Source organism: Zophobas morio, unplaced genomic scaffold (assembly GCF_036711695.1).
Source record: "Zophobas morio isolate AGI-343-1 ecotype UQ-CSIRO unplaced genomic scaffold, CSIRO_AGI_Zmor_V1 ptg000024l, whole genome shotgun sequence".
In the NCBI taxonomy this organism is placed as follows: Eukaryota; Metazoa; Arthropoda; class Insecta; order Coleoptera; family Tenebrionidae; genus Zophobas; species Zophobas morio.
The window spans coordinates 2,602,890-2,615,597 of record NW_026972129.1 but is presented as its reverse complement, the minus strand read 5'-3'; the positions used below and the strand labels follow the sequence as shown (position 1 = coordinate 2,615,597).

Sequence of the window (12,708 nt, the reverse complement as noted above, 5' to 3'; positions counted from 1 at the left end):
AGAAAAGGTGAGAATACGCCCGTCTTAAAAATATAATCCGCAAGTTTTATAATTTTTCGAAAATGATGAATAGGTATGTTTTAGTACTTCAAGAGTGAAGGAAGTTCTGTCGAAACAACTTGAGACCAGTTATTTAATCTATCTATCTAACTCGATATTTTGCTTTTATAAGTGAATGTTAAATTGACCTAAGGAATTTTTTAATGGTGTATAGCATAATGAGTAATGATAAACCGTTGAGTTAGTAACACATCTTTTAAACAACCTGTATAATATTATGCGACTGATGTTACATAAATTTTTGTTATGTAGCTGCTGTAGTTTGTGTTGCCTGGTACCTTACTACCCTCAGTTTGCTTATAATACTCAGTTATCAGTTTAATTCACATTATAGTTTTTACATTTAAGCTCCAAACTCAAATGTTGTTACAAAATATGTGAAATTCAATAGTCATTACAAATTTCAATATTTTTTTTGTATGTATGTATTAACTCCAGTACAGAAATCGTAAATGGGATCATACAGTTTTGATGCTAGTATTTTTTTTCTAATTCAGATAATGAGTGATGTTTCTTAACGTGACTTAATACACATCCAAAGGAAAGAATTTGTGCATCCGCTCATTATTATTAATGAAATAAATAAACTAAAATATATTTTAGATATAAATTATTAAAGTGGGTATTTTAAAAATGAACTTGTTTCATGATCATTGCACACTTTATTTTATAGTTCTTTTATATGTTACAACAAACAGTACTTAAACATATATCAGACATATAATATATAATCATTTCGTGCAGGTGCAATTAAATAAATAGTTTAACATGCCTCTACATTAATATCACTAATAAATAAGCGACATGTAGAGAAATTAAATTAATAATATTAACAAAAATATCGCAGCTAAATAGGTGCAACTTCTGAAGTGAGATCGCAAGCTACTTGTTCACTTGTCTACACTACGACTACTATAAAAATAATTAAAAATAAAATACTATGTTACAAATAATGACAACTTTATACAACAATGCCAATGAAAGCAAAGAGAATAGCTCCAGTCACTCAGCTACTCTCTAGAATTCACAAAATTTTTACTGATATGACGGCAACTTCATTTTATTGATAGCATTTGATAAATGAAGAACTTCAGTATTCAATTGGTGAACAAGTGATTCAAGTTTCTCTACAGAGTCTAATACTTCTACTCTTCCCGTGTGTGGATTAAATCTTACTTCAAATGGTCGCGACATAGCAGACACCCACCGCCTGAATTTATCTTTCATGTCATCGAAACTTTCTGCAACATAATAAATGGGTTGATATTCTTGATCTTGATAAGGTTGAATTGCCGTCACGGCAGGTTCAAATGGTCGCAGCTCAGGTTTATCGCTTAGGGCATGCAGAAGTTCACCGTATGCACTAAGTAGTCCGGCACCGTAGGCTTTCACAACTCCACTTTCTTTGCAGAGACCAAATTCAACAGTGAACCAATAAACCTGTAAAATGTTATAAAATCACCCTTTTAGTATTTGAAATTGGTATAAACCTAGTTTCTTTGATTTCGCAAGATACGTTGACCATGTTCGCATTAAACAAATATCTACAGCAATACACCTTTTCATTTACCGGTCACGCGTATCTAGACTTGACCATGACATGCTAGTCGCATTTATAGCAGGAGACGACTGCTCGTCCATTTGTTATTCCTTTAAAAGTATCATAATTTGCAGAAAACTCACCGTTGATAATTTTTCAATTTCGGAATCTGATGCACCTAGGGAGGCAAGTCCAATTTCTTGAGAGAATTGCGCGAAATTTGGATCGGCAAGCAGAGGCATGTGACCGAGGAGCTCATGAATGCAGTCTCTACGAAATAAATAAAAATCCGATCAGTTCAGTCTTACTCCTATTTCTTAATTCTCAAGAGACTCAGTCAAGAAATTAAATTTAAATCTTATCTTTTATCTTTATATGCGTCCGATTTTCATCAGTAAAAAAAATCGGATTACAAATTTAATCATACTAAAAGATTGTAATTGCGAGTTAAAATATGAGAGTCTAATTGCTGGTACGAGAATAATTACTCTGAGCTACGGGCTTATAATGGAGTTTTAATTTAATTAGGGTGCTCTTTGATGACAGAGAACCTAAATGCAACACTTACGGTTCTGGGGTGTGATACGGAGTGTTCTTGTGACGGACGTATTGGGTGCTTTGAAAGATACGGAAAGCGAGTGATGCAAGGAAATCACGAGCTGTTAATAAACCTGCGGCTGGTCTTAATGAAAATCCTGTGTGGCGTTTTAAGAAATTGGACATTTCTTCAAGCTGAGGTATATGATCCGCTGTAAAAATTCCTTCTTCTTGCAACAGTTTAAATACACGACAGTACTCAGCACAAGCATGTTTAGGCATTAGGTCAAGGACAGTGTTGAAAACAGCACCCCATGTTTTATTTTCAGTTTCTGTGTACTCAATGAATGGAATAGCATCACCACTAAAAGATTTACATTTAAAATATAATGTGTTATTCGTGTATGTAATAAATTACTTACTATTTGTAAGCAAACGCTATTTCGGCAATTTCTTTACGTCGTGCACGGTATTCCTTGTCAGCAAAACCTGGATGATTCATGTCAAGATCGGGTTCATATTTGGTCATAAGGTGATTGCAGTTATCCAGATCGCTAGCATGTCGGGGGAACCACGGATTCTTGGCTGAAATATTGTCTTCACCAATAAGGGTCACATGTTCTAGAGATGATGACTGGCGAAGCGATTTAATCAGTTGTAGAAGGGTGATTCGCGTCATTTCAACTTTTATAAGAGCATCCAGTTGATTATTATCGTTTTGACTAGGACGTGTTTCTAAATGACAAACTAATCCTTGATATTTTTCAATGCTTTTAAGTACACGTGATAAGGAATTCATTCCTTCGCGTAAGCGAAGTATTAAAGCGGCACGTTGCAAAGCCTTCTCAGCTTCAGGTCCTTCAGCGATAGCATTAGAAAGGACTACTTCTTCTTCGGTTAGTCCGGTGTCTGCGGAAATAGCATTAAGTTAAAATCGGGTCATTATTTTAACGCCACTTTATTTTCCTGAAGTTGCGGATGCAATATTTCCAAGGCTTAACTTCTGAATGTATTTCTCCGCGACAAATGGAGGGTGAAAATTGACTTTTGACATTATAAAAGCCAGATGAAATGGGTCTCGCACTTTTCTTGTAACTTTGCTCTCAATGCAATTATGTTTTATAACACTTTTAAGAGTGGATGAAAAAAGACAATTAAGCTTTTACCGCTATTTTTTAAAAAAGAGAACTGCCTTTGATTCATATTGTAAATTGCAATCGCAGCATCATATGCGAATAAATTATAATTATAGTGACAGTGAAATGAATACGTGTTACATACCTTGTTCGGAAATTTCGCCGGATTTTTGGGTAGAGGTTTCATCAATTTCGATTTCAGGATCAACACTAGAGTCTAAAAACATTCATGCAACATATATCTCATGCAAAGCAACACAAAAATATAACTTACCGTTGGCTCGAAGACGTGCTTCGTCTAAAACAGTTTGCTTGGTTTGCTTCACCACCAAAGTCTCAAATCGAGCATCGTCAACAAGAGAACGTCGTCTTGCTGGATAACCATTCTGTAAGAAAACCGTTTATTAACGCATAGCATTGTCTCCGACAGACGGAAGTCAAATGACGACAGGAAATTGTTCCCTAAACTCTTCTTTCGTTAACAAGTTAAAGACAGGAAACGTCGCCCGAAGTTGAAGGAACGTAATAGATAAATTCAAACGGAGTTGGAAAATTAAATGAACATTTCGAAATAATTTATTTTATTCAAAGTGCTTTAAGTATTAATCCTTGTAAATCAGAAGTAGGGTCACTTGTTATTGACGAGTGAGGGGCAAGAATCGCTAGTGTTGGAGGTAGGTATGGAATGCCCTCATAGCAAGGTCATGGTACATTTACATTGCCTTAGGATTTTATGCATTCTCCGACCATGATCTTAGTTTAATCAGTATCCTTGTAATTAAAATAATTATCATTACAACTTATTTTTTGTGTTAATGTATGTGGACGGAACTCTAATGGTGTCGTAATACCTTTTAAATTTACTTTCGCTAATCAATAGTCACAATATTTTAACACCGAATAAATCTTTTCGCAATATTTGCGGAACAAAAGATTAGCAATTAATTTTTACTCTTAACTCTTTAAGCGCAAATCTGATATTTGTTTTTTTTTTCTAATTATACTTTCAATCAATTTAGAGGTTTGCATGTTTATACAAAGAAACGTTACCTAACTAATTTTTAATTAAAATCTATTTGTATACAGAGTATAAACTTAGTAAATTGTTCAACGGATATGGCGAAACAATTTCTATTAAATTATTACCTTTAATTAACTAGTTTTGGGTAACAATCATTCTTGATATTTCAAGGACATCGGAACAATTCTATTTTGCAAATCAGTTGATAATTTAATACCGTTTCAACATAAATTTAATACACTATTGTAAAATAATAATATCTGTCCTTGCCTTGAAAATATATATTACACTTCGTTAACACAAAATTCAATATATTTATTTTTAGTTCTTTAATAGTGAATTTTATATGATATAAGATTATTTGTAAGATTTATATATCTTTTAATTTTTTGAAAAAAGTTAATAACTTACACGTATTTCTTCCTATTTAAGTCTAAAATCCTTCATTTTGTTAAACAAACTTGTTTATTTATCTACTACTGCTTTGTTTCCCAAAAGTTAATGCATTTAATGATTAAATGTATTAAACGTAGGTAGTATCTAATCTAACTAATGATGTTATTAAAATATTTGTAGGAGTTGTAATTATTACTTACATTTTTATTCGTAATAAAGTTTAGATGCAAAAACCTAGATATAATTTGTTTTTTTTTAGATCAAAACACTGTTTTAAAAAAATATATCTTGTATTAGCATACAAACAAAGGCAATAAAAGACAACTGATGATACATAAACTGATATTTTTAACTAAGGATATTTCAGGTAGATGTAAAACAGGTTTTAAAATACAGTTTAACTGAAGATTGTTAAAAAATTAAATAATGAAAACTTCATACTATTTGTTACTCACAGTGATTTTGAAGCGGAACATGTAAAATTAGAAATTAAAGATAATATGTAAAAAAAAAACTTACCTCAATGCTATACGATTTTTTAATTGCGAACATTTCGCGATTTTTCTGTGCAGCAGCCACAGCAGCCATGGTGGGATACTCCAGAGTTTCGATAAAAGACTCAACTAGTAAATTTTTTTCAGCCTGAAAGCACTATGTTTTCACTGCTGGAGATTACGTATAATCTGAAGACGTTTATTCGACCACGATTATGAGTAACAACCGTCTGTCGAAGTGCTTCTAATTACACGCTTCTGGTGACTTGAAGCAAACCAAGGTGTGTATTGGGGCTCGTGGGGCATGGTTATATGTAGTTGAACCCCTCCTTCTTCGGCTGTCCCCACGCTCGGCTTCAGCCCTTTCATTGTTGCGAAAAGCGAACGTCACGCCTGCGTCAGAGGCTGTCCATCGGGATCCCCAAGGCTCCGGAGGGTATGTTCAGCACTGCTAAAAGCTGCTGTCCGTGGCGTGTCGCTGCTACCGCTGCCGATCTACAATGTGTCATCAACCGGACTGTTCTGAGAATAACACAACACGCGTGTTGCGGAACTTCCATGTCGTTGTCTTGTCTATTTATCAAACACTAAACATAATGCGGTCGCTGGGATTTCACCTCTCAATTAGTTGGTAGGTATTCCTACAATTAAGGAGAAATTTAACCGAGATTTCTCAGATTTGTTAACTGTGTTTTTCCTTACGTATTTTACCAGTGGCAAGTTCTTTATGAAGATAAATATGTTATCTGTTACTAAGAAAAGTAAGATCATTTGCTTCCTCATGAAAAACCTCTAAAAACAATATTGTTTTTGTTTATGTTAATAATGTGTCTTTTCTGTGAATATAAATAGTATAAGTTAATTTCCGTTATCTTCAAAATTACCAATATAATTGTAAACAAATTGGCTGATAATAATAATCAATGAAACTTTGATATATAAATTTAAATTACGAACATTCTGATCGTGTTCATCAGCTACGATCTTTTTTTACTAATAATTTTGTTGCATTAAATATGCAGTGTACTATAAAATTAGCATACACCCAAACATTTTATTTTAAGACTGCCGTAATACAACAAAAGTTACAAAATATTGCAAAATTAGTTGCATAAATAAAATAAATAAAAAAAAACTAAATTTATTACAACTATTTAATTTATATTACGATTCCAGGTTTTTCCATCTTGCGATTGATTTTATTAATAACAAGGTAAAATGAAAAGATAACATACAATTTTCCAAAAATTTTAATTTATTGTTAATGTTTTAAATCATACAGAATAGCAAATTTTTAGTTCCACTTTGGTGTGATCGGAAACTTGGTGTATTACAGAGTGACGTTTAATTTAAAACTACCAAGATTTTTGCGTTGCTCAACCATATATTTAGTTTAATAATAATTAAATTCAATGTAGTTTCAAAGCAATGTCAAAATATTTCCTGTAGTTTATAGAATGTTTTATAAAAATTATATACTCCTATTACATTTCAACATTTTCGTTCGCAAATCCATGCACGTTTACTCCCTGTTCTACTTCCAATTTTGCAGAACATTTGATTTTAAAAGTAAACTCAATAATTTGAAATTTATAGTTTAATGTAATTGATTACTGATCAATGATTACTCAAGCAGAAATAAAAAAAATATTAGGTTCGATGTACTTTATTAGTTTATAAAATGTTTTACTACTGCTAAAAATTTTAGTTATCTTATCACTAATCAATTGCTTTAAACAATAAATTTCAAATTATTGACGATCCTTTTAAAATCAAATGTATGTAAAACTGTAAGTAGAACATTTAGTAAACATGAATGGATTTGCAAACAAAAATACTAAAATTAATATACAGTGTCTTTTTTAGCGTTGGCTAAAGGGATTTACGTGCTACAACTTTTGGTCGTGTTAATGAGTTTTCCAGCAGGGATTTTGAAGTGAAATTTTGCAAAATATTATACTAGTATTTTATAAATCAATTTAAGTTCGTTTGATCGCATAAAAATATTACGGAATTACAATAAAAATAAATTTATTAAATTCGCCACAAATTCGCAGCTGTTATGATATGACTCTAGGTCATGGCCTCCTGGGCAAGCAATACGTAGCGAATTTAGTCAACTCTTTACTTCCCGAGCGTAAGCTAAGTTTTATTAATATATTATAATTCCGTATTTTTTTTTTTTTTGTACAATAAAATGTACTAAAACCGATCCGATTTATAAAAGACTCATTAACACGACCAAAATTTTAGCACTTAAATCCCTATGGCCAGCGTTAAAAAAAGACACATACAAAAAACAAGAGTAATTTTTTATAAGGCTTACATGTACATATGTATATGTATATGTACAAGTGGTGGCTATCACAAACTTATTTGCACAACAGACTATAAGTGTAAATACATAAAAAATATTATTTATTAGTAATTAATTTGTTGTGTGTCTAACACATAAAAATAGTTTAAAAAGCAATTGCAAAACTTGTAAACTTGATATAAAGGTGACGGGTGTTCACATGAAAAATCACTCGGAGTAGGCGTTGAAATTTCATTTGACACAAACGTCATGTCTGTTCTTATAACTTATAACATCCATTTACCAGAAACATAACCATACATCTGAAAACATACCATTGCAATGTTGGCTGTGACAGAGACTGTTTGTTTTAAAATGTAAGGTTATGTTTCTGCCAAATGGATCTAATAAGAAAAGACATTTCCGTCAACTGCATGTTAAATGAACTTCCAACGCATACTCTGAGTGATTTTTCAATTGAACACCCGTTATAATAAAATAAAGAGATTATTGAATAATATCTTCCGCACAGGAATTTGTTAAGTATTTATTCAAGTATTAAAAGTTTATTGAAATAATTTTACATATAATAATTTCAATCGTTCGTTAAAAAATTGGTCGAAGGTTATTTCGACACAACTTCCCTCGCCCTAAAGTTATGGGTGTTCAGTTCAACAATCATTCGGAATAGGCGTTGGAATTTCATTTGACATAAACGGCATGTCAAAACAAATAGTTCCTGTCACAGCTTAAAGCTTAAAAATAAGATCACTGGGATTTCTTATGGAATCACGCATTGCCACGCAAATTCAAGAAAATAGTAATGACGTCACATCGGAATTTCTAAATTAAAAAATGGTTATGACAGCTAGAGGGAGGCTTAAAATTATGTTTGTTTCTCAAAGAACCGTACAACTTTGGCCTTTAACTTGCTTTCTATCTCTAATGAATACGAAATGGAGGACCGCGCTCTTAATGACTCCCTCTGTATATATAAAATTATGCGTAGCAAAAGACTTGTGAGAAATATAGATAAAAACAGTGATACAACTGTGCTAATTTTTGTCTCGCTTAAAATTTCAAGAGTTTCCTTCAATACCATGGATAGCCGGTGGCGTTCATTGAATGATTCTTTTACGGCTCATTTTCATGAACTAGCCGAATGGATTTTCATGTTGGTAATTCCTGAAGTTTTGAAAATGATCGTTCCTTATCAACACTATACCAACAGGTAGATATTCAAAAAGAAATATATATACATCGTGACTCAAAAAAATTAATGAATGAGTCAGTTATTTTATTAATTAAATCAGGAACGGCTCACTCCATTTTTCCGAAAATTTGGGAATACCATACTGTTATTATTAGTATTACACTACACCTATCAAAATTCATACATATACTTATCCTTGCAAAAATGTTGATGACGACTTCACAAAATTTTGTAAAGGAGAAACTCATTTGAAACATACGCGTAGCACGCTTTTTACTTCCCGAGCGTAAGCAAAGGAAGTATTGTAATCGAGTCCGTCGGCCGACTCTCTACTTTTACGTTTTCTCGATCTTTCATGACCCCTAGAAGACGAAGAAATAGGTCTCCCATTTCCGTCTGTCTGTCCGTCTGTCCGTCTGTCCGTCTGTCCGTCCGTCTGTCCGTCTGTCCCTCTGCCGTCCCGGATTTTTATTAGACAGATAATCTCCGAAAGTACTCGACCGATTGTTGTGAAATTTTGTACTTGTATTAAGAATATCATGTAGATGGTAAAACGCTAACCAAAATTTGTCTAATCATCCCCACCACTAATGCGATAACGTCACTTCAAAATTGTACATAGTAAATGGGTTTTCAATTGTATAAAATAACATAGTCCTACACATGTAGTTTACAACTCTGAATCGACTTTTCACCCGAAACGTCCAGATTTTTGGAAAAAAAATCAAAATTATAAAACAACATTTTGAAATTTATTTTTAATCTGCTAACCAGAATGCTTTGAAATGTTGCAGATGTTTTAAGGCTATAAAGAGCATCATAAATCTTTAGTCAAAAAATATTTGCTTATCCCCTCCAAAAACTTGATGACGTCAGCTCAAAAGTTTGTGGAATAAATCATATCTAAAATGTACAAAATATGATGAGTCTGTACTTGTGATCTATCACTCCATTCATATTTTTTCGATTTGCATATACAGGGTGACTCAAAAAAATTAATGAATGCGTAAATATATTTTATTGATTTAATTAGGAACTACAAAACCGAATGCTCTGAAATCTTGCAGATGTTTTAAGGTCATAAAGAGCATAATAAATGTTTAGTCAAAATATATTTGCTTATCCCCTCCAAAAACTTGATGACGTCAGCTCGAAAGTTTGCCGAATAAATCATATCTAAAATGTACAAAATATGATGAGCCTGTATACTTGTCATTTATCACTCCATTCATATTTTTTGGATTTGCATATACAGAGTGACTCAAAAAAATTAATGAATGCGTAAATATATTTTATTGATTTAATCAGGAACTACAAAACGGAATGCTCTGACATCTTGCAGATGTTTTAAGGTTATAAAGAGCATAATAAATGTTTAGTCAAAATATATTTGCTTATCCCCTCCAAAAACTTGATGACGTCAGCTCGAAAATTTGCCGAATAAATCATATCTAAAATGTACAAAATATGATCAGTCTGTACTTGTGATCTATCACTCCATTCATATTTTTTGGATTTGCATATACAGGGTGACTCAAGAAAATAAATGAAAGCGTAAATTTATTTTACTGATTTACTCAGGAACTACAAAACCGAATGCTTCGAAATCTTGAAGATATTTTAAAATTATCATAAGCATGGTAAATTTTTGATCAAAACGTATTTGGTCGTCCCCCCTAAAAAATTTATGACGTCACCACAAAATTTTGCTGAATAAATCCTATCTAAAATGTACAAAATATGGTGAGTCTCTTCTTGTGATTTATCATTCCATTCAAATTTTTTCGATTTGCATATACAGGGTGACTCAAAAAAATTAATGAATGCGTAAATTTATTTTATTGATTTAATCGGGAACTACAAAACCGAATGCTTTGAAATCTTGCAGATGTTTTAAGGTTATAAAGAGCATAATAAATTTTTAGTCAAAATATATTTGGTTATCTTCTACAAAAAACTGATGACGTCAGTTCAAAAGTTTGCCGAATAAATCGTATCTAAAATGTACAAAATATGATGAGTCTGTACTTGTGATTTATCATTCCATTCATATTTTTGGATTTGCATATGCAGGGTGACTCAAAAAAATTAATGAAGGCGTGAATTTATTTTATCGATTTAATCAGGAATTACAAAACCGAATGCTTTGAAATCTTGGGAATATTTTAAAGTTATTATAAGCATGGTAAACTTTTGTTCAAAATGTATTTGTTCATCCCTCCTAAAAAAATTGATGACGTCACCCTTAAATTTTGCTGAATAAATCCTATCTAAAATGCAAAAAATATGATGAGTTTGTACTTGTGATTTATCATTCCATTCATATTTTTTAGATTTTCTTAAGAGGTGGTTCAAAAAAATTAATGAAGTCAATTTATTTTATTGATTAAATTAAAGGCAACACTTATTATTAGTATTACACCCCAACCAACCCAATTTGGTAGACACAAAATTTGTTAAAGGAAAAACTCGGTTGAAACATAAGGGTAGCACGCTTATTTACATCGACTTTAACATTAGAGACCTGCATTTGTTTTATGCGCTCACTTGGTTCCGCGAATGTGAAATAGACATGTTTATAATCAACCAATTGTGAATTTCACCGTCAAGAATTAAAATAAAACCCAATGTTTTATATAATAAGCGGAAGTCGAAGCAATAAAACCGATGGTTGTTTTGTTTACAGTTTCTCTGTTTGACTCTCACGTATGCTGTTACGCCTGTCATCTTAAATTAAGAATGTTTATACATACACGATTTTCAGTTGCCTCTGATACGTATACGCGAGTAAATTGTTTCGTTATTTTATTGATTATTACAAATCAATATTCAAAACGACCCAATTCATTTTCCCGAAAATTTGAGAATATAATAATTTTATTCTTAGTATTACACTACATCTATCCCAACTGATATACGTGTCCTTGCAAAAATGTTGATGACGTCATAGCAAATTTTTTTTTTAAATTCCCACTACAAAAATGTAATGAGAAAAAAAACACAATAGGCATGCAGTCGTCAAGTTTCCGACAGCGAGGGAAGTACTGTCTAAACTCTTTAGACCAATTTTTTACATATGCTTCAACATTACATACATGTCTGTATTTTGACTTATGAAGGTTCTCGTAAAAAAAATAAATATGCAAAATCAAGTTTTGTAATTTTCGAAAAAGCTGAATATGTTTTATTGTACTTCAGGAGCGACGGAAGTTCTGTCGAAATAACCTTCGACCAATTTTTTCGATGTCTAAAATTAAATAATTGAAATTGAGCACTATACTCTGCACACTGCACTTATTTTACTTCCCGAGCGTAAGCAAAGGAAGTATTGTAATCGAGTCCGTCGGCCGACTCTCTACTTTTACGTTTTCTCGATCTTTCATGACCCCTAGAAGACGAAGAAATAGGTCTCTCATTTCCGTCTGTCTGTCCGTCTGTCCGTCTCTCATTTCCGTCTGTCTGTCCGTCTGTCCGTCTGTCCGTCTGTCTCCCGTCCCGGATTTTTATTAGACAGATACTCTCCGAAAGTACTGGACCGATTGTTGTGAAATTTTGTATTTATATTAGGAATATCATGTAGATGGTAAAACGCTAACCAAAATTAGTCTAATCATCCCCACCACTAAGGCGATGACGTCACTTCAAAATTTTACATATTAAATGGGTTTTAAATTGTATAAAATAACATAGTCCTACACATGTAGTTTACGACTCCGAATTGAGTTTTACCCGAAACGTCCAGATTTTTGGAAAAAAAATCAAAATTATAAAGCAACATTTTGCAATTTAATTTTGAATCTTCTAACCCAAAAGCTTTGAAATGTTGCAGATGTTTTAAGGCTGTAAAGAGCATCATAAATCTTAGTCAAAATATATTTGGTTATCCCCTCCAAAAACTTGATGACGTCAGCTCAACACTGCCGAATAAATCCGATCTAAAATGTATAAAATATGATGAGTCTGTACTTGTGATCTATCACTCCATTCATATTTTCTAGATTAGCGTATACAGGGT

At 32.3% G+C, this 12,708-nt stretch overlaps 1 protein-coding gene across 1 annotated transcript; it reads right to left on the bottom strand.

The window, feature by feature from the left end:
• Positions 1-736: 736 nt before the first annotated feature.
• On the bottom strand, positions 737-5,696 carry LOC135135033 (tyrosine 3-monooxygenase). The gene is made up of 7 exons (XM_064063971.1): positions 5,210-5,696; positions 3,548-3,659; positions 3,419-3,490; positions 2,560-3,046; positions 2,169-2,501; positions 1,744-1,870; positions 737-1,500 (listed from the first exon to the last, which is right to left on the bottom strand). The coding sequence occupies exons 1-7, from the start codon at positions 5,276-5,278 to the stop codon at positions 1,096-1,098; spliced, it is 1,605 nt and encodes a 534-aa protein (XP_063920041.1). The 5' UTR covers positions 5,279-5,696; the 3' UTR covers positions 737-1,095.
• Positions 5,697-12,708: the final 7,012 nt, after the last annotated feature.